General features: G+C 30.6%; 4 protein-coding genes and 1 long non-coding RNA gene across 14 annotated transcripts; 3 read left to right on the top strand and 2 right to left on the bottom strand.

Moving 5' to 3' along the window:
• Positions 1–3,731: 3,731 nt before the first annotated feature.
• Positions 3,732–7,122, top strand: LOC112708092 (probable beta-1,4-xylosyltransferase IRX10L). Its single transcript, XM_025760224.3, has 4 exons — positions 3,732–4,488; positions 5,388–5,776; positions 5,946–6,187; positions 6,434–7,122. The coding sequence occupies exons 1-4, from the start codon at positions 4,383–4,385 to the stop codon at positions 6,945–6,947; spliced, it is 1,251 nt and encodes a 416-aa protein (XP_025616009.1). The 5' UTR covers positions 3,732–4,382; the 3' UTR covers positions 6,948–7,122.
• A 1,965-nt stretch (positions 7,123–9,087) lies between these two features.
• On the bottom strand, positions 9,088–17,681 carry LOC112708089 (chromophore lyase CRL, chloroplastic). Of its 9 annotated transcripts, none has more exons than XM_072201598.1 (10): positions 14,443–17,681; positions 14,301–14,350; positions 14,001–14,061; positions 13,716–13,751; positions 13,481–13,531; positions 12,788–12,880; positions 11,645–11,749; positions 11,449–11,544; positions 10,935–11,088; positions 9,088–9,842 (listed from the first exon to the last, which is right to left on the bottom strand). In XM_072201598.1, exons 1-9 carry the CDS (start codon positions 14,614–14,616, stop codon positions 10,948–10,950), a joined length of 807 nt encoding a protein of 268 aa, XP_072057699.1. In that variant the 5' UTR covers positions 14,617–17,681; the 3' UTR covers positions 9,088–9,842; positions 10,935–10,947. The 9 variants fall into 9 exon arrangements, with proteins under 9 accessions (XP_072057699.1, XP_025616004.1, XP_072057700.1 ...); XM_025760219.3 differs by having other exon boundaries at positions 9,088–9,590; XM_072201599.1 differs by having other exon boundaries at positions 9,088–9,576.
• LOC112708091 (uncharacterized) lies at positions 9,305–10,348 on the top strand. Its single transcript, XM_025760223.3, has 4 exons — positions 9,305–9,561; positions 9,638–9,696; positions 9,801–9,918; positions 10,011–10,348. The coding sequence occupies exons 1-4, from the start codon at positions 9,305–9,307 to the stop codon at positions 10,093–10,095; spliced, it is 519 nt and encodes a 172-aa protein (XP_025616008.1). The 3' UTR covers positions 10,096–10,348.
• A 372-nt stretch (positions 17,682–18,053) lies between the features above and the next one.
• Positions 18,054–22,221, bottom strand: LOC112708088 (uncharacterized protein At4g14100). The gene is made up of 2 exons (XM_025760217.3): positions 21,168–22,221; positions 18,054–18,398 (listed from the first exon to the last, which is right to left on the bottom strand). The coding sequence occupies exons 1-2, from the start codon at positions 21,643–21,645 to the stop codon at positions 18,211–18,213; spliced, it is 666 nt and encodes a 221-aa protein (XP_025616002.1). The 5' UTR covers positions 21,646–22,221; the 3' UTR covers positions 18,054–18,210.
• Positions 22,176–24,891, top strand: LOC112708087 (uncharacterized). Of its 2 annotated transcripts, none has more exons than XR_003156244.3 (6): positions 22,176–22,598; positions 23,249–23,373; positions 23,522–23,587; positions 23,781–23,853; positions 24,189–24,250; positions 24,374–24,891. It is a non-coding gene; the product is annotated as an uncharacterized lncRNA (long non-coding RNA). The 2 variants fall into 2 exon arrangements; XR_003156243.3 differs by having other exon boundaries at positions 22,241–22,598; positions 23,249–23,406.
• Positions 24,892–27,815: the final 2,924 nt, after the last annotated feature.

Here is a 27,815-nt window from a genome sequence, read left to right as displayed (position 1 = left end):
CTTGCTCTAATTCTATTTTCACGATTTATGAAATAAAATAAAATTATTTTCTACATAATAAATATCGCAGTCTAAATAGAAGTAAAATTTTATTTTTTGATTTGAGGTATTATTATTCGATATTAAAAAAAATCATAGATTCAAACTCCTTTGAAATCAGTTGGGTGAGTGGTTGTATAGGTTTACCAAAAAGATTGGTGAGGTAAAGACAATTGAAGCTGATCTTGATGTTTACCGAAAAAAATTGGTGAGGTAAAAGACTAAATTTTATGAAACTGATTTAGATTGGTTAAAGTATTGATTTATTTATTTAAGTAAATATTAAAAATTTTGAATTTCGCCTTTATAAAATCTCTTGTATTCTCGTAATACTTGTCTTACTGAAATAAAAAATAAACAATATTTGAATTATTTTAAGAATTAACGAGTAAATAGTTAAATTAGTCTCTAAAATACTATTCATTTTCCAAATTAGATTTTAAAATTTTTTTTAATTAAATTCGTATTTCAAAGATTTTAAGTTAGTCATTTTATTACTTTTGTTGTTAATAACATCAAAATTTATTGATATGACACGTTAAATAACATCGCAACACACACCAAGTAGTCATAATTCGCAGCTAACATGATAAGTTTATGAAATTTGATTAAATTTATTTCAAATTGAGGAATTCTAATACCTCAAATTCTTCCCTTTATTAGATTTTGACTTAATTTAATTTTATAAATTTATCGTACTAATAGTTAATTAAGACTTTTATATATACATTGTAGTATTACTTAACCTGCCACATTAATAAATTTTGATACTGTCAACAAAAAAAATAACAAAAAAATTAACACAATTAATTTAAAATCTTTAAAAAATAAATTTAACTAAAAAAAATCTAGAACTAATTAAAAAAAATTAAGAATAAATTTATCCATTTACTCCTATACTTTATTTTTAACCAACCGTCAGCTCTGGAAAGTGTTTTATAATGTCTTTTAAATTTTAATAATTGAATCTGATTTATATCATTATCCTCGCCAAATTTCTTGGTCCAATCTAGTTATTTTGTAGTAGTAAACTAAAGCTAAACGTAAGTTTTAGACCCTTTTAAAAGAAGGAAAAAGGTTATGTTCTCTAAATGGCACAAGCTGAAGCAAAATTTTTATTTATGATACATTATGTTAACATAATATCAAGTTTAACAAAACTTATGTAAAATTTAGTAAGTTTAAACTAAACAATATTTGCTAAAATTTGAGCTAAATGTTTATGGCAAAAACAATATAAATCTTATATTTAATATTATTGGAAAATAATATATAAAATTTTTGCTTTATATTTAACCCAACTATTAATTTATTTATTTATAATAATCAATTAATAAAAAGAAAAAAAAACACTCTTCTACTGTCTCCATAAAAATTTTCTGTAGAAAACTGTTATTTTTTTTAATTTGATAAAGGATATAAAATTTTTGTAAAGTTTTTTATTTTAATAAATACATTAAAAACTAAATTTTATATTTTTTCTATGAAAATATTTTTGATTAGTAATTTAAATATATTCTCCTAGACAGTGGCGGAACCAGAAATTTCATAAGAGGGGGGCCAATTAAATATAAAATATAACAAAAAATTAACAAAATATGATTTGTAGCATATATATCAAAAAAGTAATTATATTATATAAAAGTCAATGTTCAACTACATACTTTAAGATTTTGATATTTTTAAACTTGCTCGACGATGCTTCATGGAACTAAAATCATCAATTATCATCTCTGAAGTGAATTTTGAAGCAATTTCCTTTTCAATATATACAATCATACAATCTGCTAAAAATTCATCTTCCATCTTGTTTCGAAGCCTTGTTTTAATAATCTTCATAGCTGAAAAGGCCCGTTCAGTTGTTGCTGTTGTCACAGGAAGAGTCAAAACAAGACGAATTAATCTATCAATTAAAGGATATATATTTGATTTTCCTGTCTCTGTCAATTTTTGACACAATTCAGCAAGAGTAGACAAATTCTGAAAATCTGGAGCTTTAACCACATCAAGTTCATAATGTTGTAACTCATAATCCAATTGAATCTTTTCTTGCTCAGAAAAATCTAAAGAATAGAAATTCTTTACAAGATTGCATATGTTGCAAACACTGAATAACTTGAAAGCATCTTTAGGATCTAGAGATGTACTCAGTATGGACTTGATTTTCTAGAAAATAAATAGCATGGAAGACAAAATGCAGCATCCACTTCTGGCGAATATTCTAGCCAAGAAAAACTCTTAAACCAATGAGCTTTGAAACGACGAGGATGACTTTCTAGACCAGAAAGAGGGTACTCATCCATAATAAATTGATATGGTCCAAACTTTATGTATGCTCTACGGATTTCATCTTGTTGATTGATAGGATAATTCCAAATTTGCGGACGCTTTCCGGGATCACGCATCAATGTATCAATATTAACTTGATCTATTTCAGTCCTTGCTATTTTGGAAGCAGGGGGTTGAATATCTTGCTCAACAAGTTGTGTCACAGGTTGTTCAATAATATTTTGAACATTACTCAAAGAATCTGAAGCTGAATTTTGTTCATCATATATTCTCTCTTTTCTCTTGAAAAATGAGTGAATTGTTTTCATCTTTGACATTTTTAACTTAACTTGAACTATCTAACAAAAAAAACAAAAATAATTGCATATATATTATTTTCTTAAAAAAAAATATTAAACCTATTGAGCAATAACAAATAATTTTAGAAACACAAATATATAATAACCAAAAATAAAGTTATTGATTTACCTGATTATTTTTTGTTCCAAGTCTCACAAAAAAAAATTCTATTGAGTTTTGTCCTCACTTCAATCTTTGAACACTGTCCATTATAAAAAAAAAATAAATTAATTATTTTAAATAAATAATGTAAATAATACTTGACATTGTCATTAACTTAAAAAAAAATTGAAATATACCTCTTTGAATCTTTGTTGTGCATTCAATGGTTAATATTTTGTTGTTCACTTCTCTTCAATGGTTTTTCTTCATATGTCTTGTTTTGGTATGGAAAGAAAATTAGAATGAGAAGAGTAGAAGACCAAAAGTTTGGGAATCACTAAAAGAGAGAGAAAAGTGGCGCTATGCCTATGATAGTTTGAAACAAATATTTGAAAAATGTACTAGGGTTACTTTAATTAATAGTATGGGCTTGGGCTAGTATAATAGAACCATTTTTATTAATTATTAGAATTGGCTATTTGTTAACAAGAACAACAATAATTCAAATATCTAATACATAATGCAGTTTTTAGTTTTTTTAATTTATAAAATTTTGTAAGTTATATTTTTTTTAATATTATATATAAAAAAATTTAATATTATTAATTATTACTATTTACTATTTTTTTTAAAAAAATTTGGGGGGACCATGGCCACCTTAGGTCCCCCGTGGATCCGCCACTGCTCCTAGAGTACTTCAATTTTTTTTAACGATGAATAAAATAGCACAAATTCAGGTTGAAAGAAACATTTGAATATTTGACACAAGGAAAAAGGTACTATATTATTAAATTAAATTGCCTTAATTTAATTAAGAGAAATACTATGAGTCATTAGAATTTATTATATTTGTCTATCATTTAATTATTAATTTAATAATATATTTTATTTTATATTTTTAAATATTAATAATTAATTGATAATAAAAAATAAAAAATTCTGGTTGTTTTTTAATATTTTTTAATTAATTGTTTGATGAAATTAGGAACATAGTTTGCTTTTTCTGTTCCTCATATGTTATTATGAGATGGACGCATGATCAAACCCAACATAATAAAAAAACCAAACCAAACCAGAAATTTTGCAAAACTAGCCACCCTTCTTCCTCCCTCCTTCTTCTTCAATCCTCACCAATATTTTTTCTTAAAAAAGAAAGAACGAACCCATCTTTTTCCAATTTGTTTTCTCTTTCTGAAGTTGGTGTGTGATAAACATTGCTAATTGCCACCTATTTCTTCAAAGCAAATCCACCATAGCTCCCATTTCCTTTTTGGTCCCTCATATGTGTCTCTCTCTGTGCTGCTGGGGAAGAACCCATATCACTGTCTTCCAGATGTTTGAGGAAATGCCTATATGAAACCTCAATGCTAAGAAATCTCTCACAACTACTTTCCTTTGTGACATCTTAACCGTCATTCATCACCATAATTGCTACCTTCTTCTGTTGACCACAATTTGGACTTTAAATTCTTGTTCCCCTTATAATCTCTCTCTCTCAAGTGTTGTTCCTTGGTGCAGTTGCTGCAGCTAGCTACTTTTTGTGATACCCTTGGTGCACCCTAGTGAGGTTTACTTGGATCAAGGTGTTTCTGGTGTCTGGGGTGTGAATAAAAATGGATTTTTGGAAGTGGGTTTTCTTTGGTTTTCTTTGTGCTGCTCTTGTTTTGAGAATTGGTGCTGTGGAGCTCGGTCGAAACCAACCTACTGAGAGAATTTCAGGTGGGATTTCTTCAAAGTTTGAAAATTTTGTTTTTTCTGTCTTCTGTTTTGTCTATGTTCTGTTGATTTAGTAGTCAGTTTGGTTCACTTATGATGATTTGGGGTTTTGATTATGATAAATCTATTTACGGTTTTGCTACCATATTGGTTAGACTATTTCATAAGTTGTGTTTATGTGTATTCTGAGTGTGGATTTGATTAAGATCTATTTGGTTTGAGGTTGCTAGGAAATATCTGTTAAATAGTTTATTACTTGTATTTTTAATTGAGATATGTTAGTTTTCATTTTAGTATTTCAAACAGAAAACTTTTGTTATTGAACATTTGGTGTAGCAATTTATTCTAGAAGTCCCAATTTCAAAGTCTCAATCAAACCTGCTACTTAGATACTACATGCTAACACTTTTCTGGTTCAATTGATGGTGATAGCCTGAACCCTTTGTAGCGGAATCCATTTTAGGAATTCACCAAGCCATTGATTGAAACGTCGAGTATTTGAAAAAGAAACATTTTGAGAGTCTTATGTTTGAACATAGGCTCTTGTTATTCTCAATCATTACTTTGGTGAGTTCTGTGAACTGGTTAACAGGATAGGAGGAGTAGCATTTGCGTTAGTTTTGTATTGATTTTGTCGTTGTGGCTTATCCATTTCAACACCTCATCATTTCTAGCAAACTTACCAAAGGAAACTTCGAAGAAGGGTAGCTGCAACTCCAGCAAACACTTTAAAAAATAATAAATTTGAAATGATATCCTTATCATAATTATAGGTTTGATTGATTTCAATTGGCCATAGGGAAATTTTTTCGGTATCTGAAAAACATATAAAAACAAAAGCATTCTATATTTCACTTAGATGAAATGGGTCACTAAGCATTCTATGGTTGAACCAACTGTAGGTAGTGCTGGTGATGTGTTGGAAGATAATCCGGTTGGAAGGTTGAAGGTTTTTGTTTACGAACTTCCAAGCAAATATAACAAGAAAATTCTGCAAAAGGACCCAAGATGCCTTAATCATATGTTTGCTGCCGAAATCTTTATGCACCGGTTTCTCTTATCGAGTCCTGTGCGAACCCTTAATCCCAAAGAAGCTGATTGGTTTTACACCCCCGTATACACCACCTGTGACTTGACGCCAAATGGACTCCCTTTACCTTTTAAGTCACCGCGAATGATGCGAAGTGCCATACAGCTTATTTCTTCAAACTGGCCTTACTGGAACCGGACAGAAGGGGCAGATCATTTCTTTCTGACCCCTCATGACTTCGGAGCATGCTTCCATTATCAAGTAAGGAGCATAGCTTATTGCTTAAAAGTTTTCTATTATACCACTGTTTATTCTACTTGATATTTGAATTTATAATGTGGTTTCTTGAGAGATGCATTGGATTCCACTATTGCTGTACATGGATCTGGTGAGTCATGAAATGCACTTTTATTGTGTTATTTTGTTACAGGAAGAGAAAGCAATTGAAAGAGGAATTCTTACATTGCTAAAGCGAGCTACCTTGGTCCAAACATTTGGTCAGAGGAATCATGTATGCCTGAAAGACGGCTCAATCACTATTCCACCATATGCTCCGCCACAGAAAATATATGCCCACCTAATTCCTGAAAACACTCCCAGGTCCATTTTTGTTTACTTCCGAGGACTGTTTTATGATGTCGGAAATGACCCTGAAGGTGGTTACTATGCAAGGTATGTCATAGTTATTATATCGAGTTCAAAAAGGCAAGGATCAATGGCTCTCATTCTTCTAGGTTTTATTTAGTGGTTATTGGAACTGATTAGGCATATTAAAATGAACTCCATTCATGATCATTTTTCCCCTGAAAACTGAGTAAATGTATGAAACTTGGTGCCATTTATTGATGATGTTATAGCAAAATAGAATAATAGTAAAATTTCTTCAACTTAAAGTGACTGTACTTTGCTGTTTTACAGAGGTGCAAGGGCAGCAGTGTGGGAGAACTTCAAGGACAATCCACTGTTTGACATTTCCACTGATCATCCAACCACATACTATGAGGACATGCAAAGAGCTGTGTTTTGTTTGTGCCCGCTCGGCTGGGCCCCGTGGAGCCCACGGTTGGTCGAAGCCGTGGTTTTCGGCTGCATTCCCATCATTATTGCCGATGACATTGTTCTGCCATTCGCTGATGCTATTCCATGGGAAGAGATAGGCGTTTTTGTTGATGAGGAAGATGTCCCTAAATTGGACACTATACTAACATCAATCCCACCTGAAGTTATCTTAAGAAAGCAGAGATTGCTTGCAAACCCTACCATGAAGCAAGCTATGCTGTTTCCACAACCAGCTCAACCGGGAGATGCATTCCATCAAGTACTCAATGGCCTTGCGCGTAAGCTGCCACATGACCGGAGTATATACCTGAAACCGGGGGAGAAGTTATTGAATTGGACTGCCGGCCCGGTCGGTGATCTCAAACCCTGGTAATGATTGTAACAGTTTTCTTAAAGCATCTAGAATTCTTTACATATCTTGGTCAATACTCCCAAAGTGTTCATAGGGATTTGTAGTTGAGTTGTTGATTTTTGTTAAGATTGTAAATTTTGATTTTTTCTCAAGACAATTCATTAGATAAATACAAATACAATTCATTTACAAGCTTTATTGCTGTCATGCCCCTACTCTTTATAATGTGTTGTTGTCTACAGAATACAGTAGCATTGTTTGATCCGTGTAGCCTGTTTCGATTGCTGAGATAATTTTCTCAATTATCATTATTATTGTTGTATTTATGCTACGGGATGTTGCCTTATGTCAACAACTTAGTTTCAATTATGGAAGGAAGAATAATAATAATGATGATGGCAAAGTTTTTTCTTTAAGTATGTTTTTTCTGATGACAGTACATAACTTTAGAATAATGATTAATGAATGATTCTTGTTGGACTAATGGTTTGTAATTTGTTTATAAATCATAAGTATCATGTGAGTATTATAATAATGATGATGATGATGATTTGGTAGTACATGATTAGTTTTTTACATTCTTCCTAATCACTAATTTGTGATTTCATAAAAGATATTGATTCTTATGAAAGAAAGGTTGAAGATTAGAGAATTGTTATATGGTTGGTTAAGGAAGTGGTTGCTAGGGTGGTCCTATTGATATGGTTGGCATTAACAATGGAGTTTCATATTTTCAACACGGTTGGTTATTTTGGCGTTTGTCCTTGTATTCTATCATGTGGTTTTAAGAATTTTGTCATTGGTTGGTTTCCAAATTTATGACGTGTCCTTTGACCAATTAAGAAAAGGAAAAGAAAATATTTGAACTTGGACCCAATTTCACATTTCATTCATTCATTGTTGATTTTTATTCCAAAAGAAAAAGGAAAAGAAAAAAGATCATAGAAAAAGATTACATAAGAAAACCCAAGTATAGCAACCCAAAATAAACATTACTACGAATGACGGATATTTCGCTGTGTTTGCGTATTCAATCGTGTTTTAATAAAAATTAAAAAAAAATTTCGAATACATTTTGATACACCTTCGAACACATTTTGATACATCTAAATATGATTACGTGTCAACGTGTCTAGTCTTATTCTTAACATGAATTTTTAAAATAAATTTAAAAATAATATATATTATTATTTATTAAAATAAAAAATATTTTAAATATTTTATATAATAAAAAAATGATATTAAAAACAATTAAAAAATATTTTTTATTTTAATATTAATAAAATAGTAATATATTATTGTAATTCATTTAAAAAGACTTTATATTTTATATATATATTGTGTCTCATGTCTTATAAAATTTTAAATTTTATATGTTCACGTGTCTCATGTCCATATATTATAAATACATTATGTTTTAAGTGTCAAAGCATTTCACACTAATACTTAACAAGAAGATAGTCAAGTAAATTAAATAAGTTATTTTAAAGTGTAAGATATTTAATTTAATGCGTATTCTAATAACATTTACAATGAATTAATTTTATTTGTAATATTTAAAAATTATATTAAAAATACAAAATAATTATAAATATTCTTAAAAAATATATTAAATATGCACTAAAGACATATAAGCATTTCTTTAAATTCACACTATATAACAATAAATGGAATAAATTTAAATAATTTTGCTACACATTTTCATAGCAGACACTATTTTGACATTAATATTATTAACAATCAATACAAATACACAAGTTTTTTTGGCATTTTGTTAATCAAAAGATAATCTAAATATATAATTAATTAATAATAATAATTATAATTTTACTCGGATTCAAAGGTGTTTTCTATATTAATAGTGTTTTTAGACATAATTTGTCACACAAATTGAGTATATCAAACATTTTTTTTGTAATGTGAATCCAAATATAAAATGTTTGAAAATACAACCACTCTACATGAACATAAAAATATCAACCATCAACAAATCATTTATGCAGGAATACAGAATGACTTCATATTTATATTTATAGTCAAATTTTATAAATATTATAATCAAAATTAATTTATATTTATAAGTAATTAAATTAAATTTATATTTACAATAAAAATGCGAAATAAAAGTGCAAAAATTAAGTAGTGCCGATTAGTGAGTGAGTTTTTGTATTCATAAAAATATTAATTATTACATAAAATATTTGATGATTGTATTGTTAAAACATGATTATTCTGTCAAGCCTGTGTGGGGAGTATGTATGCCACGTTTTCCATGTAGGATTCATACACAAACCAAACCAATTCACTCATTTGCTTTATCTTCTGTTCTTAAACTCATTGACACAAATTAAGGAACAGAAAGCAAAAGAAGAAGAACAATGGCCCTGCATCTGCAGCCACATACAACCACTCTTTGCACTACAAAGTCAAAGTCAAAGTATCATCATGGCAACAATGGTAGCCTTGTTAGAAATGAAACAAAACTCTTCAACCCTTTTGCCTTGAACTCATCATCATTCTCTGGTTCACTCACCCTCTTGCTTAATCCTAAACAAATGCACAATCTTACTTCGACCACTCCGAGGATCTCCATGCGTGTCACTTCCAAGCAAGCCTATATCTGTCGTGATTGCGGGTGCGAATCTTCCTTCTGCTTCAAAATAACTGTCAATGATTAATGTATCTTATGTTTGTGATTGATATTGATGCAGCTATATTTACAATGAGAGAACCCCATTTGAGAAATTGCCTGATAAATATTTCTGCCCTGGTAATTATTCCATTCTCTCTTCAATTTCAATACTATTATGAAGACAAGAAAGTAGGGCGTTTGAGCTAAGTAGGTGTCAAAAATGGTGGTGTTTTGCTATGCAGTTTGTGGTGCTCCAAAAAGAAGGTTTAGATCATATGCACCAGCTGTCACAAAAAATGCAAATGACACTGATGTTAGAAAGGCAAGGAAAGATGAAATCAAAAGAGAAGAAGCATTTGAGTGAGCAATTCATTCACTCATCCATCTTTATATCTTGCTTCTTGTTCATGAATCATTCACTCACATAACATTATGTGACAAACTTTGTGCAGGAAAGCAGTTCCTATTGCAGTTGTTGTGGGAATTGTAGTGCTTGCTGCTGGATTCTACTTCTATCTCAATAGCAGCAATGTTTAGGATATCAGACAAGTGCTTCTAATTTATTCATCTTCTTTTTGTTTATTCTGTTCACCTTTCACTAATTCCATTTTGTTCATTCTGTTCAGTTTGATATATCTGGAACTCAGTATGTTAGGTTCTTTTTGCTTTCTAAGACTGAGCAAAGAGCTTCAATAGATATTGTATTATTACCTTGGGACACAAGATTTCTTCTGATATCATAGTGTATACCAGTGATAAGAAACATTGAAACAACAGATATTTTCTACAACTCAAGTTTTTGTATTTTTTTTTTACTTGATTTAAGTTAGCTTCAATAAATTCAATGGTCAAGAGATATTAGGCTTATAGATAAAAAGAAGAAAGAAACACAACTTAACAAAGACTTACTAAAAATGATAACTTTAACCAATACTCTTAACAAAACCCTTTAATCTAATACCTCAACTCAGGTAATTTCAAACGCAATGTTGATGTCATGGTTTGAGAATGGATCTTCTATGATTTTTTAAATGGTCTTATCATGTATGATGTCTCACTATTCATGTAATAGAAAATAAGTGGTGAAAAGCACATGTAAAGAATCATGTGAAAAATAACATTAGAAGATCCATTCTCCTCATCACTCTGTCAATAGAGAACTTATTGGTTTCATCATAACTAACCTCTCTTATCTTCTCATAAATATGCTATGAATATCCATCAAACTTTACCTAAGAAAAAGAAGAAAAACACCTGCTCTGTATACGCTATGGCTATTAAATTGAGACTGAATGACGGATACCAAAAATATTAACAGGAAGATAGTAATGATAAAAGAAAAGGACACTAATATTAACACAGGTGTAGTAGCATACACATTGTGAATTTTCAATCTTGCAAAACAAATGAACCCTCTATTCTTCTATCCATGGAAGGTGGAGGAGGGAAATTTAATGGAGAAAACATATCACTAAAGCTTGAGGTTGGTGCGGGCTTAAACTCATAAGGGCCTTCCTTTGGTCCCCAAACCTGCAATCACATAAGAAACAATACATTTTTAGGGTTTTCTCCATCTTCTGGGCACATCTGATCTTTTATAAGAGAGAGTAAATTCACAACTTGTTTTCTTTTATATAGTTAAAAAAAATCTTATTTTTGCTAAAAATTATTCTACATAGTTTTCCCAAGGGAAGTTAAAAGTTTTTTTTTTTTTTAAATTATGATTGTTTTATAAAATATATACAAAAATGTGAAATTATTTTTTCAGTTAGTGAATTTTCTTCTCAAAAATAGGTTTAAATAAACACACCCAATATTAACTAGAACTATAGAGGTAAAGAAATCAAATTAAACATTTAAATAAGACAAAAGAGTTAAAAGTAAACTCACTTGCTTCCCATCATCATCGAAACCTCTATCCCACGTATGTATCTCATTGTTCTTCATAACAGCAACTTCTGAAGTACAGTAGGTTGCTCCATTCTGCTATATAAAGATATAAAGATAATAGTTTGATCAAAATACAGTGGTAATGGAGAAAGAACATGGTAAATAGGATATAAAGATAATAGTTTCATTGAAATACCCATGAATTTGGAAACCCGCCAGGAGGGGTTGAACCTTCATATAAGCAACGCTTCCCTCGCGGACAACGTTTAAGATGTATTGTTGTCAAGTGTTCTGCAAGGTCCTGCAATCCAAACAATGAAGTATTATAGTATATGTTTACTTAACTAAAAAGCTAGATACCTTTAAATAAAGAAATTTGTGTGATTCACTCCAGTTAAAGACAACAAAGTATCAAACAGACATAAATTTATCAAGAATTCCCACTTAGTAGATACTTAACAAATTGTTGATGAAACAGATTTTTGTGCAATACTTAACAATTTAGTCATGAATATGAAGTAACCTTAGTACAAACAGAAATTTCTTCTTTGATTCCTGAGTTAATGCATCCTTTGATTTTAAATTCAGTCGAAGAGTGAACATTTGTGATTAATTCTTTTCATGATTTACTGCAAAACCGATACAATACACAATATGGGAAGAAACAACCACCACTCAAGCAACTATAGGGCACACAAGCCACTGCTGCTGATAAAAACAGCAACCATATGATTTTTTTTTTTAATCTAAAATTCTCACAGATCAATGATTGATTTTGCCAAGTCTAGTCTCTAATCACCTAAAATAGATAGGGGAGCTCCTCTCTATAAAAGTGATGATCCTAGGAGGTTTACACAAGATTTTTCCCAATACCAAAAGGGTCTTCTTGCTTTCATTCCGTAACTACAATGTTTTATTTTGATAATAATAACTAAGGAAAAAAAATCATTAACATAAGGAGAATGATAATACAATAGTTACAATGTCATATACTAATTCCTAAACAACCTAACACTAAGATTTTCCAATTTTCCCCAATAACAACTTATACTTGCCTTTCTTTTTATGATTGTATACATCTACATAGCACTCGAACATCCAAAAGACAATCTTGTACCATTTAATAGTCTCTTTCTCTCTTGCTTTTCTTTATTTTCGTGATTTCAGCACCATACCCTTAACTCTGAATTTCTAACATCGAAGAGTTTTTGTTTCTTTTAGTCTAAACTCGTTCCTGTCTACTTCTCTTTCCCTAACAAGAAGTTGACAAATGCATACAGAAGAAAGACACCCCTAAGCTAAGATCACAATACAATTACAAACATGAAGGACAGCTCACCCCAATGACTTCTTCCGGCTGGGGACGCTGATCCTTTGATCGATCACAAAAATTCTTATACTCCTCCATGTCTCTAATTGCATATGTACTTAACTGCCATTGAACAGAAGTTAGTATTCGATTTCGTTCTCTACAAAATACAACATTCACTTGTAGCAAGAAAAGGGTATACTATTCGTCCAAAGAAAAAAAAAATGGAATCATGTGTCTGAAAACCAGAACAAGCATATAAAGCATGCATCAATGTAATATAGGGAAATAATTGGATTAATTATGGTTAAATGTGGAAGTTGAGTGGTATCTAGTTCAAGATAGAGTAGCATTATTACTCGTATACAAAGTCCAAATATCAACTAACATTTCATTACAATTATCCCCATTTGACCTGCTTCACAGTGCATACATAATACCAGAAACACTTAAAAAGAAGTCTAATGAAGTTCAAAACGAGTTTTTCTTTGTTCCATTTTGGTAAGGAAGGCATGATGTAAAGTTATCTATTCAATTCCTTTCTATTGAACAGAAATGCTTCAACACTTTAAAGAGGATCTCAGTATTGTTTTATGAAAATAGCTAGACGTGTGAAAATTAAGTGACATTTGCACCATTAATACTACAATGTAAATCATGGTACTGAAAACAAGAGTAGTTTGGATAACTTAACCACTATTATTAAAGTGACAAAATGCATACCTCAACATCACATTTCAGCTCTTTTGGACAGGGCTTCACCATTAAGAACCTCTGCAAAACGATGAAACATGAGAATTTGTACTATAGGGACAATTGTAAACAACAACACAAAAATCTTTACTCATGACAACATTCACACAAGCTCCTGGTTTATGGAAGCTAAGTTTCCTATTAAGAATTCAAGTTTGAACAAAGAGTAAATGCAATACATGTTGCAACTCCCATCATATCATACCTGCCGAAAGGGTTTTTGCGGACTTCTCCAAAAGGCCTGGAAGCACAAAGAAAAAACTTAACTGGGCTAATTATAAAACATAAACAAAAATAAGGAAAAAGAAAACAATGATTTGGATGTATAAAGTGGGATTCCTTGTAAAAGGAGAAAGTAGGAGGTTATTCACCTTCAGATAACTTGGGAAGATTCAAACGCAATGCAATCTATTGATATAACAATAAATACCTCCTCATTTTCTTTCTCAATTCACTATGGGAAACTTAGAGACTTGACCATAGTGCTCACCTGCTCAAAATACAGGACTTTCGAACCATCCACTAGCTCGGCTGCCGGGCATGTAAGCGCTCTACAAAGACCAAATTCAAAGTTTTGTAAATGTTTTTCCTCTCAACCAACTTAAAAATTCTCACATACTCCCAATGAATGTTCCGAGAGCATGCATTAAATGTGGTCTAGAAGCACATAAGAATTTCTCTTAGCCAACTTACTACTAACACAAGAGACAACATAGAACAATAGTAACCAACAAAAACACCACAATATAAATGCATTCTAAGTGTTACACAGATTGCAATATGAACGGACCTAATGTTGAAATAGTTATCAGGGTCTCTTGCAGCTTGCTCCTTTGAATACTACACACACAAAAAGACAATACTTCACACATTAAGAATAACAGAAACAAAACAAACAAACCCCATTTTGAAAAAAGGGGAAAAGGAGAAACCTTTTCTCCAGTGAGGGAATTAGCAACGAAACGGGCATGGTCCCAACGAGTGGTGGACTTGCTGAGGCGTTTAACGAGAAGAGCACCGCCAATAAGCAAAAGGGTCTTCACAGCCAACCCTCTTGCGCGGTTCCACACATTTGTGTTGTTCGAATCCGACCCATTATTACCCATCTATCTATCTATCTTTTGGCGAAGAAATGAAGGTGCTGTTTGGTTTTGAGGAATCAAATCATGGAATTGAATTGAATTTGATTGGATTGGTTTCAGGTTGTGGGTGGTTTTAGTAGAGGCATTAACACAAACACCATATCGGCACAGTAACTAGAAAACAGCAAGTGTTTCTAGAAGATGATGAACATCGGAAATTCGGAATTGGAGTAAGAGAGGGTTTCGTTTCTTTTTCTTCAACACGGAAAGAAGGAGAGGGATAGAGAGAGCTGAAAAGAAAAGAGGTTCCAATCTCTCTTCAACCCCCACTTGCCACCACCTGTCACTCCCACTTTCTTTGCCTTCAACTCACAAATTCACCAAAATTCATTAAAGAAAAGAAAAACACAGTTTTCAGTTTTTTCTTTCCCAGGATCGACAAACAAAAAGAAGTTCTTAGGTGAAATTAATGACTCTGTTTTTTTGTTTGTGATGAATTATGGACACTTACTAATTACTCTTTTCATTTTAAATGGGTCCAAAAGGAAAAACAATATATAAATAATTGTTTATTTATAATATCAGAATGATTTTAATTAATTTTTGTAATGACATTTTTAATTTAATGATTATTGAATTAGAAAATATTAAGAATCAACATTTTTAGTAAATAAAAGGATTTAACTAATGTTAATTCATATAAAATAAACATAAAAATGTTAGTCATTTAATATTTTTAATAAATTAATATTAGTTATTTATATCCATTTTGTTATGTTTTGGACATTTAATTATGAAATGAAAGGATCACACTTTAAAAATTGAGAGGCACACTTGTTAAGTTGTTCATTTTTAAAGTTTAAAATTTAATTTCTAAAAATAACATTTTATTCAAAATAAAAAGTTTTATTATTCTTATATTAAGGAAATAAAAATTAATATGTGAATTACTATTATATGTATAATTGTTATTCTTTTCTGTCAAAGAGTTCCTCGTTTATTGATTGACTAATGACAAATTCTTAAATAAAATTTAAATATGTAGTAAATTAGTTTTTAGTCAGGTTAAAAGATACCGTGAACAATAAACAAAAATTCATCATTTTATTAGGATAAATGATTTTGAAATCCGCCTTATATATGTAGAAAGTGACAATTTAATGGTCAACGATAAATCTTTAAATAAAATTTAAATATATGACAAATTAGTCATTGTCTTGTTGAATTGAAAAATACTAGTTAAAAAAAATAAATATTAAATGGCCAATATTATTTATTTATATTTATTTTATATTTGAGTTAACACTAACAAATTTTTTTATTTTTACTAAAAATATTAACTCCTAATATTATGATCATTAGAATTTCGATTTAACTCTTAAAATTTTTTTATATCATAATTTTTAATGAGCCAATCAATTCTAAAAAATTTACTAAGTCGAACAATTTTACACTTTCATATTTTACGTCTTTAAAAATCTATCATTAAAAAATAATAAAACAAACCCTAATTTATTTTAGAAAATATTTAAACGAATGTTCAACCATTTATAGCATTAAACAAATACATTTTTCTTATAATATTCGGGTATACTATTCCCAATCAACATATTCTTGAAAATATAATCCCTTAGAATATTTTTTTTAATCTTTAAACAAATACCCACTAAATGTCCCATTTCCTAGGATTGCGAGGATAATATCTCCTGTAATTTTTTTAAAAAAATTGATTAACATGTATTTTTACGATACATATTAAAAAAGAAAATATTAGAAGATGAAAATTTTAGCATTTTTAATATACTTTTAAGATTTAATCCATAAAAGTATCAAAGTTCCTATTTTAACTTTTTATGTATCTTTAACAAATATCTAAAAAGCAAATATTTGCTGATTTTTTTAATAACAAGTGTCGTTAAAGTTGTTATAAAATTTCTTTCTATTAAACTTCTTAACTAATATGTTTAAAACTATTATTATGAAGACCTATTTTTTTATTATTAAAACAAACTACTTACACATCATCAACGATTAAACTCAATCATATATATATAATTTATTTTTAATGTATATTTTTGTTTGATAACTAATTTTAATGTAAAATTAAAAAAAGTAAATATTAAATTGGTATCTAAAAAATTTTGACGCTAATAAAATAGTACCTAATTTTTGTTATTGATAAAATAATCTTTAAATAATTTTAAAATTTAACAAGCATATCCCTAAATTCGTTGTAACACATTTCCAACGAAAATATTGCTAAACTAGTACTGTATTTTGCTTAAATGACAATATCCCTAAACTAATTACTTAGGTGTAATTAATAATTAAATTAAAACAACAATAAGTAAAAAATTTTCAAATCACACCAAATTTACCCTATTTTTTCCAAATCCCCTTCCCAATGTATTCTATCCTCTCACTCTTTGAAATCCTGAAAAATTGTCCCAAATTTAGAAAATTTTTATAAACTTCTCATCAGTAGATTATAGATTAAAAAATTTTCATAGATTCTAATTACCCCAAATTTACAGACTAAAAAAATCCATCAGTTCAAAAATTCAAATCACTAAAAATTGCCCATTTTAGATTAATTTACAATTAAAGAAGATTAATAATAATAAAGTTCATTTAGAAGAAAAAGCAAATAGATTTATATACAATAACTCAAGAGCCTCATTCAGAAAGTTCTTACTAACCACCATTTCTCTGTCTCTAACCAATCCAAGTAATAACACAAGCCTGAAGAAGATGTAACTGCTGAAAAAAAGTGAAAAGAAAGAGAAAGAAAAAGTTTTTGAATTCGAACTTGAACCTGTCCCAAAATCAGACAAAGGTGATATGGGAGAGAAGAAGTGAACAAAATCGTAGTGATTGAAGTAAAAAAAAAAAGGTAATGGCTGTTTCATCCATTGATGATGATGGTGCCAAAGCCCTTTAAGCTATTGAGGAAATCGTTGTTGCTGTCTCTGTTTCAACAACAGAAAATTCACATTCACCGGCATAGAAAATTTTTCAACAATGAGACGTCACTGCTATGTGTGTTTCTTATGCTTGACTACAGGGAGAGAAGTGAGCCACCATAAAGCACAAACTGACAACAGATGACACGGAGCTGACGGGTACAGAGGACCTAGCGGCGAGATGACGACCATGCAATGTTGGCGACAGCGACTCTATGAGAGTGGGAAGGTTGAGGTGCTGTTTTGGCTCGTTTCAGAGTGAAAATGCAGACAGTACATCAAGAAAAGAAATTAAATTATGGAGTAAGATTTTTCAAGTGAAATTTAGTTAATTAATTAAAAATTTTACGTAGATATGTATTTGTAGCCAATTTAGCAATATTTTCATGGGATACATATTTTGACGAATTCAAAAGTATGTTTGTCAAATTTTAAGATCATTCCAAAATTATTTTATTAATAATAAAATTTAAATACTATTTTATCAGTCTCATAATCTTTTCAATTTTGTGTTTACTTCTAAAAAATAGGTTGCATTCACGTACATGCGGTGCATTTTATATTTCATATTTTTGCCGAAAACATCAATTAAAAAAAAAAACAACAGAAAGGAAACAAATCCTAAAACACAATGTAATAAGCATTTTACTAACTATTACATAGTTGCCGTTTTCCAAAAGGGTATCCATGTCATGATCAAACTCTGGAGAGAAGGAATCTTGGGATTGGGATTTTCCTTCTTAGCCTCGTCAGTGAAACAGTAAACAGGAGCTTGCCAATTTGGATCATCAAGAACTGCACCAACCTCAAATGTCATCACATGTGCAGTGTACCCCGGTGGACCTGTAGTAGTGTCACCAACCATACTTTAGCATCATATTTAATAGGGGTGTGCATGGGTCGGGTGAAATCAGGTTTGATATGATTTAGATTCGACTCGAAATATATACCGGGCCTATTTATTAGATCCGAATTCGACCCTAGACCCGATGAAATTTATATACTTTTGGGCCACGATTATACCGGGTAAAAATCGGGTGAAAATCAGGCCATTAACATTACATTACTTTAATACATTTTTATAAGTTAATATCTGAAAATATCCAAATTTCTAAGGCTCCAACTATGATTTGACATGGTAAAATTCACTTAGAAAAACAAGAATCGACTCTTCTCTAAAACTAAAGCATAATCATAATCAATACTAATATTGTATAATAACACCAAATATTTAAATCAATACAAATAACACAACTTTATGCATTAGTCTAAAATCTTATGCATTTTAAACATAAAACATTAACTTATAGTCTTATAATAACTAATAACACAAAATATTAAGGTTTACAATACTTAAATTCCACATAAGAATAGCCATCATCCATCACTAATAACACAAAATATTAATTGTGTATGATGACCGTGCCACCGGGCCGACTTCGGGTGACCCGAGCCATGGCCCGGACCCGACCCGAAATAATGACCGGATCTATTTTTGAGACCCTTACCCGGCCCTAGACCCGATGAAATCATACCAAATTAGGCCCTAAAGTGCTGGGGGCGGGTCGGGTCTTCAGGTCGGACCGGGCCATGCACACCCCTAATATTTAACAATTAGTGGTTCCGAGCAAATACTAGGGTGTTCATGGTTTGGTTAATCTAAAAATCAAACTAGTTTTTTAGTTAACCAAAAATATAGTATTGATGAATGAATTAAATTGGTTTCATATGATAAAATTGGTTATTAATCAGTTAATAAAATTCAAAACCAATTTTTAATCGGTTATTAAAACAAAAACTGATTTTAAAAAATTAACCGATTTTTATATAGAAAAACCGGTTTTTATATAAAAAATTAGTTTTTATATGGAAAAACTGATTTTAACACTAAAAACCGATTTTTATATCAAAAAATCGATTTTTATACTAAAAAATTGGTTTTTATGCCAAAAAATTGGTCTTTACATCCAAAAATCAATTTTTATACAAAAATTAATTTTTTTACATATAAAAACCCAAATTTTTTACCTTTTTTCTTTTAAATTATTTTTTTAATCTAAAAATTAATTTTTTTTCTTTCTAAATAATACAAGTAACATTTGTAAATAATAAAATTCCTTCCATTATAAATTATAATTACTTTTCTAAATTTTTGGTAGCAATACTTATCACATACACCTACTAAAGATAATGAAAGTAAAACATTAAATATTGGATAGAAAAATAGTTAGTAAAACAGGCTAATAGGGTGATAAAAGAAAAAGAATGGTCCCAAGAGCATTTCCTGTTTAATCTATCATGATTAATAATGAGAATCATTCCTGGGTCAACTTGCACAAAGTGCATACACAAAGAAAAATACGAACAATACCTAAATTCAAGAATTACAGTTGGAAATGTGGACAAGACAAAGTGTATAACATCATAAATTAGTGGGCATAAATTTTTGACAAGTTTATCATACATTGCAAGACTAAAAGAAGCAGCAAAGAATGAGCATCAAAGAAAAGAACTCGAAATTCTCATCTAGGGAAAGCTACCCCCATCAACAATTAACTTAGTAAGTCTAATCTCTTCTAGGGGTGTTCAAAAAATAACCAAAATGTGGTTAACCGATTAAAAAACCATAACCACATTTTGGTTAATAAGTTTAATAAAACAATTTAAAAATTATATCCATATTTTTTATAATTGGTTAACCAAAATCAAATAAAAAAAACCGATTTTTAATCGGTTAACCAAAACCAAAACCAAATTAAAACTAAAACCTAAATCAAAACCTAATTTCAAATTCACTCTTCGTCTTCGATACTTCGACAAAACCGAGTAGTTTGCTTTCATTTCCTTTTGTCGAAGTATCGAAGACGAAGTGTGAATTTGAAATTAGGTTTTAATTTTGGTTTTGGTTAACCGATTAAAAATTAATTTTTTTTAATTTGGTTTTGATTAACTAATTCTAAAAAATATGGATATAATTTTTAAATTGTTTTATTAAACTGGTTAATCAAAATGTAATTATGATTTTTTAACCGATTAACCACAATTTTATTATTTGTTGAACACCCCTAGCAAATACACTACTTTCATAATTTCATATAACTGCAATTTGTTATTGCAAGGCTTTAAGTATTTTGATGGGTGGAGTGATCAATTCACTTACCGACTTAATATCGTCTTAAAGTTTCACCCAATTAATATGCGGATTCTATAAGAACCACACATCTAATTATGGCCGGTGAGTCTCTTAACAAAAATAAATGCATATATTAGGTCTGCTTAAATAAATTCAGTTCACTTACTACTCGGATAAACTTGGCTGATTGTATATGTAGTAATTTATTAGTTAACGTCAACCTTTAAATAAAACTCAAATTTACAATAAATTAATTTTTAACCTACTATATTGAAATATACTATAGAAAATAATGTTTCCATCTTTACTAATAAAAATCTAAGCTATTTTACTGAAAATCTAGCCAACAAAATACTAGGGATTTTCTTAGATACACCCTTCGAAATCATAGTTTAACATTTTAGATTATACCCATGAAATCAATATCTGAGAATGATTAAAATCCAATGGAAACATGAATTGTGGTAATAGCAATGTACCTTCAAAGAAGACCCATTTAACAGGCCTTTTAGTTGCAACATGCTCATAATAGCGAATGAAATGAACCTTCTCCCAAACATTACAAAGAAAGTTATCAACCATCCTCTGACCCAAATAAGTAGCACCATGAAGCCAATTTGGCCTCAGAATCCCAACAGGGAAATGCTTCACATCACACTCTCTCTGATAAGGATCAAGAGTGTAGTAGAAGGAGGTGCCATTGTCCCACTCAACATCGTACAACACATGATTCGTGAGTTGTTCTTCGATGATGTTCAAGTTTCTGCCATTTATGAAGTCGTACCATAGGTCCACCTTCTGGAGGACACCGGTTCTGTTGTACCATATGAGGGAGTGGAATTGGAGTGGCCACTCTGATGGGGTTGGTGGTGGTGGCTTTGATGCCATTGATAAAGAAAGGGGGAGTAGAAGCAGAAGGAGGAGGAGAAAGAACAAAGAAGACATGGGTGCCCCCATTGATGCTTACAAAACAAAACTAGATAAGAAGTATAAAAGATGAGGTTCAAGATTCACCCCATAATGCTTTAACAAATATTCTGTGTTTTTTATTTTTTTTTTCTAAAAGTAAAAATGAAACTCCAATTTAAAATCTCTAGCCGAAAATGGAAAGACTATATGTTATTTGAAGTTTAGCGCGTTGGCATTTTGCGTTTTTTATGAATTATATGCAAGTCTTTTTTTATATAAAAATTTTAATTCTGCTAGGCAACCAACATTTTTTTTGTCGATTAAATTTTTTATACAAAATAAGTCTAAATAGATTATTTTTTAATGAAAAAAAGGTAAGACAACAAATATTTAAAAATAAAGATAGTAGAAAAAAATTATTTAAATAAATTTTCAATATCTATAAAATATTTGTTTTAATGTTTTGGTCTATATAATTTTCTCTTTCTTTTTTTTCCCCGATCCGATAAAGTTTAAAAAAAACATGTTTTAGCTTATGTGGTTAATTAAGGCCATGGATTCCTTGTTCCTACATTTTTGTAGGTTTATCATTAACCATCATAAAAATAATTATAAAATGTACCCCATTTTTTTTTAAAAAATTGACTAATTAGATTTTGACCCCTCAAATTATTAGTTTTTAACTTTTCTTTCTTTCTCTTTCATTTTCAGATTTAAAGACATTTAGAGAAAAGAGGTCTGCTAGGTTTCCTCTCTTTATCAATTTATGCTAGAATTTTCAATCTCTGTCTCTCTCTCTTCCTCTTCCCCTACCGGAAATCTCAATATCTTCCTCTTCCCCTTGCTGCCGCAACCTGCGCCCGCCGCCGCGCAAGACGCCGCCACCGCCGCGCAAGACGAAAAACTGAGAAAGATTACAGTTCTTGGAGAGCATCAACGAGACTGATTAAATCTCCTTCCGAAATAGAGTCCTGAGTGTTCTCCCTAAACCTCTCTACCAGGTTTCTTTCCTTTAGATTCATTCATTTCCTTCTTTGTCATCCTTCTTATGCAAAGTTTCATTAGATTGAACTTGTTCGAATTGGATTAGTCATTAGATTGAAGATCATGCCAAACCCCTTTAAGCTAGCCAAGCAAAGTTTCTTAATTGAATATCTTATTCTTGTTTAAATGAACTATGAACTATGCATATATAATCAATGAGGAAAATGCTATTTCAGATAGAATTTTTAGTTATTAGCAGAGCTAATCTTAACAAATTATTTTGTTATTTGTAAATTATCAATCTATAATTAGGAGTTTTAATTTATCTTTTTATTAAATATCAAGAAAAAAAATGATCTTTATAGTGATTTTTAATTCAAACAAGTACAAATATCAAATTTCCCATTGACTTGTATATAAGAAAAAATCTTTATTCAAATATATGGGTTTAACATTGTCTTTTGATATGAATTAGCAATCTGGTATATCCAAGAAAAAATATGGCCAACAGATTATTATTTTTACCAAAACAAACGAAGGAATCAAGATCTGGAATATCTCTTGGAATCATAAAATCAACGAGGCATTCTGTTATTTGCTTGTTCTTAGTACTGTAATGATGTCTTGATCTCATTATCCAATTATATTTATTTGATTATTGTCTTAGTGATAAGTTGGAATTTCTGATGAGAAACAAACAATTTGCAAACCCAGCAGCTTAGTCAAATCATGGCCTCTTCTTCTCAAACTCACCACAATGTTGCAATGCGGGTCCTTCTCAAACATCCAAAGGTCGATTGTCATTTTGTTTGACAAAAAGTTCAAGTGGGTGTGATGAAATTACTTTCAGTAAATGTCTAGCAAGACGTAGTATGCCGACCTTTTTTTTTGTGGTGTGGTGCGCTTTTGTTTGAATAATTTCAATTCTTTTACTCTGCAGGAGATACACAATTTTATGGGACTTCTGAGAGAGCTGCAAAGGACTTGGCCCATGATGCATTAACTCGTATGTTGTCTGATTGGATTGAAGTTGATATTCTTCCTTACTATGGTTTATCTGCATTAGTATTATATGTTATGATCTACACACACCGTAAAAGGGATAAAAGATATGAATGCTTCTAAAGTAATGTTTCTAAGTGGTTTTAGATTCTGTCAGTAATATTTACAAACCTTGTTATGTTTTAAATTCCAAACAGAATACAAACGGTGGGAAGAAGACATTGAGAAATGGCAAAATCCTATTCTTCAGGATGAGTCACTACCAGAATGGTAATTCTCTGTTTAAGCATGAAGACATTTTAATTTTTAAGCATCAACTTGTGTATTTGTTTGTTATGGATAATTGCCAGGTATATATTAGCTTAGAGCCTCTGCAGTATGTGCAAAAAACATAAAACAGAACTTTTCTTTTTTTTTTCTTTGCTAGTTCATGACTAGCTCTTCTGTCTGTAAATTTTTGTTATTTATTTTAACTAAGAAAGGTTTCTCTCAATCTTTCCTAGATCATCCTCTCCCCATATTTATCAGACTGTTCTCCATTTGATCAACTCTTACTTTTGAAGCTTCTGTTGGTTTAGATAATATAACTAAATTTTCATTTACAGGTACAAGTTCACATTGTTTAGTGAACCCTACTTTCTTGTTGCTGGAGGAACAATTTGGATTGGTATGTATTCATTTAAGTATATTGTTTTGTGATCGAGTAACCTGCATAAAATCTAGCTTTTTGGTGGATTTTGCTATTGTCAGATTAGTCTAATAAATGAAGACTCTTTGATCTGTCTTCCAGACTCGCATTTGCCATCTTCAAATATGAGGAAAAAAGCCGGGATCAGGTAAAAGAATTGGAAAATACAGAAGTCAAAGTGACTGAAGCCAAAGTGAGTCGTAGACAAGGTGCAGATGCTGGGCGTACAACAGATAGCACCTATGATGTTGAGTATACAACAGATAGTGCCAGTGACGTTGATTGCATGGTAGATGGCGTGGATGAAAAACATCGTGGTGATCTCTCCCAAGAAAGTGATGCTAGTGTTACTCTGGCAATGATGGACCAGCAATATGACAGAGATGATGTTGGAAGGTTTCTGTACTTGGAAGGTGTTGAATATATCATATGGTGCACATATGATGTGCACTTCTATGCTTCGTTTGCCCTTCTTGAGCTCTTTCCAAAGATTGAATTAAATATACAGCTATGCATGTGCATAAAGATAATATATTATCTTAACCGAAACAGAATCCTGAAGCTTCTTGTAGAAATATGTATTAAAAAAATTATACTTGGATAACGATCTATTTGCCAAAGATGCTTGCTGCTTCAAATATCTAGCAAAGTGAAAATGTCATAAGTAGAGATATTAAAAGCTAACATCATACTGCAGTGTGGTTCAAGTTTTCAGCTAGAGTCATCCAAAAGGTCAAAGACAGCACATTGGTTTACGAATCAAAGCCATAGTAATGACAGGTAGAAAACTCCAGTAGGAAAAACTAGTGGAGCAATATCAAATTTCTTGGTGTTATATTTGGCTAAGCATAGCCACACACACACACACACACACACAAAAGGTCAAAAAACAGCACATTGATTTAGGAATCAAAGCAATAGTAATGACAGGCAGACAACTCTGGTAGGAAAAACTAGTGGAGCAATATCAAATTTCTGGGTATTATATTTGGCTACACACACAGACAGACAACTGAACATAAAGACTAAATAGTTTCAGTAGTAAAAAGAACTATAATTTATCCTATCAAATATGCAAGGATTTTGCTCTATCCATATACATCCCCACCAAATCACATCCTATGAATATAGGTTAACAAGAGAAAGAAAACACAAACTACATATTTCACTTCAAAATAACAAAGAAAAAAAATTAATACTAATAACCTATTTGGAAAAATGGAGGGAAAGTACAAATAAACTTGCTGCATATAAAAATCCAGATAAAGTATGATTGGCCCTGATTCATCACCTTTATCCGGGATACAAATAATGATCAAGCTCTAATGAAGACTGAATACATGAAACATTAGAAGAAAAAGAATCCAGAAATGAGAGGATGGACAAGAGAGATTGAAATATAACAATAAAAAGCTAAAACGAGGATAATTTAAAAAAGCTCTCTGCAGGTTAAGAGTTGAATCATTACAAGGCAAGAAAAAGCTACCTGATGATGGGGAAATCAATCTCCAAATATTGAAACTAAAACAGCTTCATAAAACATAACATTAGAGTTAAACCTACAAGAGAAGCACATCTAATATCTACATAAAACACACATGAAAACAATGACATGCAACCAAATAGGGTAATATAGTAACAAAAGCAATTTAAAATTTACCAATTGCCCCAATTTTGTGCTCCCTAGCAGACCTCTCTAGGAAGATTTATTAGCATCAAACGATTGAGTGGAGGAAGATTTGATAAGGATGTCGGTCAATCGTCGAGAAGAAGGAACTGAAAGTAATTTCATCACACCCGCTTGAACTTTTTGTCAAACAAAATGACAATCGACCTTTAGATGTTTGAGAAGGACCCGCATTGCAACATTGAGGTGAGTTTGAGAAGGAGAAGCCATGATCTGACTAAGCTGCTGGGTTTGCAAATTGTTTGTTTCTCATCAGAAATTCCAACTTATCACTAAGACAATAATCAAATAAATATAATTGGATAATGAGATCAAGGCATCATTACAGTACTAAGAACAAGCAAATAACAGAATGCCTCGTTGATTTTATGATTCCAAGAGATATTCCAGATCTTGATTCCTTCGTTTGTTTTGGTAAAAATAATAATCTGTTGGCCATATTTTTTCTTGGATATACCAGATTGCTAATTCATATCAAAAGACAATGTTAAACCCATATATTTGAATAAAGATTTTTTCTTATATACAAGTCAATTGGAAATTTGATATTTGTACTTGTTTGAATTAAAAATCACTATAAAGATCATTTTTTTCTTGATATTTAATAAAAAGATAAATTAAAACTCCTAATTATAGACTGGTAATTTACAAATAACAAAATAATTTGTTAAGATTAGCTCTGCTAATAACTAAAAATTCTATCTGAAATAGCATTTTCCTCATTGATTATATATGCATATAGTTTCTGTGAGCAGTTGAGCACCTAAATTTGGTTCCATTGAAACAATTTAAATCATAGTTCATTTAAACAAGAATAAGATATTCAATTAAGAAACTTTTCTTGGCTAGCTTAAAGGGGTTTGGCATGATCTTCAATCTAATGACTAATCCAATTCGAACAAGTTCAATCTAATGAAACTTTGCATAAGAAGGATGACAAAGAAGGAAATGAATGAATCTAAAGGAAAGAAACCTGCTAGAGAGGTTTAGGGAGAAAACTCAGAACTCTATTTCGGAAGGAGATTTAATCAGTCTCGTTGATGCTCTCCAAGAACTGTAATCTCTCTCAGTTTTTCGTCTTGCGCGGCGACGGCGGCGGCGGGCGCAGGTTGCGGCAGCAAGGGGAAGAGGAAGATATTGAGATTTCCGGTAGGGGAAGAGGAAGAGAGAGAGAGACAGAGATTGAAAATTCTAGCAGAAATTGATAAAGAGAGGAAACCCTAGCAGACCTCTTTTCTCTAAAGGTCTTTGAATCTGAAAATGAAAGAGAAAGGAAGAAAAGTTAAAAACTAATAATTTGAGGGGTCAAAATCTAATTAGTCAATTTTCCAAAAAAAAAAAGGGGGTACATTTTATAATTATTTTTATGATGGTTAATGATAAACCTACAGAAATGTAGGAGCAAGGAATCCATAGCCGAAAAAGATAACTTGTAAAAATATCTTTTCTTAAAAATTCACCCACACAAGTCCTTACAGTTTTTTTTTATTAATTTAGGCTTTCTAATGGTGATCAATAACTCGTATAAAAAATAATATTAAAACTTCATACACAAGAACCAACAACAAAATTCTACAAAGTCAAACAAACAAATCAAACTCTAGAAAAAAAAAGTAACATGAGCGTGAATAATAAAAAAAAATAAGATTCACACGAACAACAAACACAGAATTTCATAAAAAAATCATCAAAATATACATGAGAGAACGCTGAAGAAAAAAAAAGCAAGAACATTCATCACATGACCAAGAAAAATACAATAAAAGATAAGTAGAGATAAAACTTAGAATAGGACACTAAAAATTATTTAAAAGAAAATATGTACCTTGAAACTGTCTGAAACCCAATTTAAAAGTT

This window comes from Arachis hypogaea, chromosome 8 (genome assembly GCF_003086295.3).
Source record: "Arachis hypogaea cultivar Tifrunner chromosome 8, arahy.Tifrunner.gnm2.J5K5, whole genome shotgun sequence".
In the NCBI taxonomy this organism is placed as follows: Eukaryota; Viridiplantae; Streptophyta; class Magnoliopsida; order Fabales; family Fabaceae; genus Arachis; species Arachis hypogaea.
The sequence above is the reverse complement of the archived record's forward strand: the minus strand, read 5'-3'. Positions and strand labels throughout refer to the sequence as shown.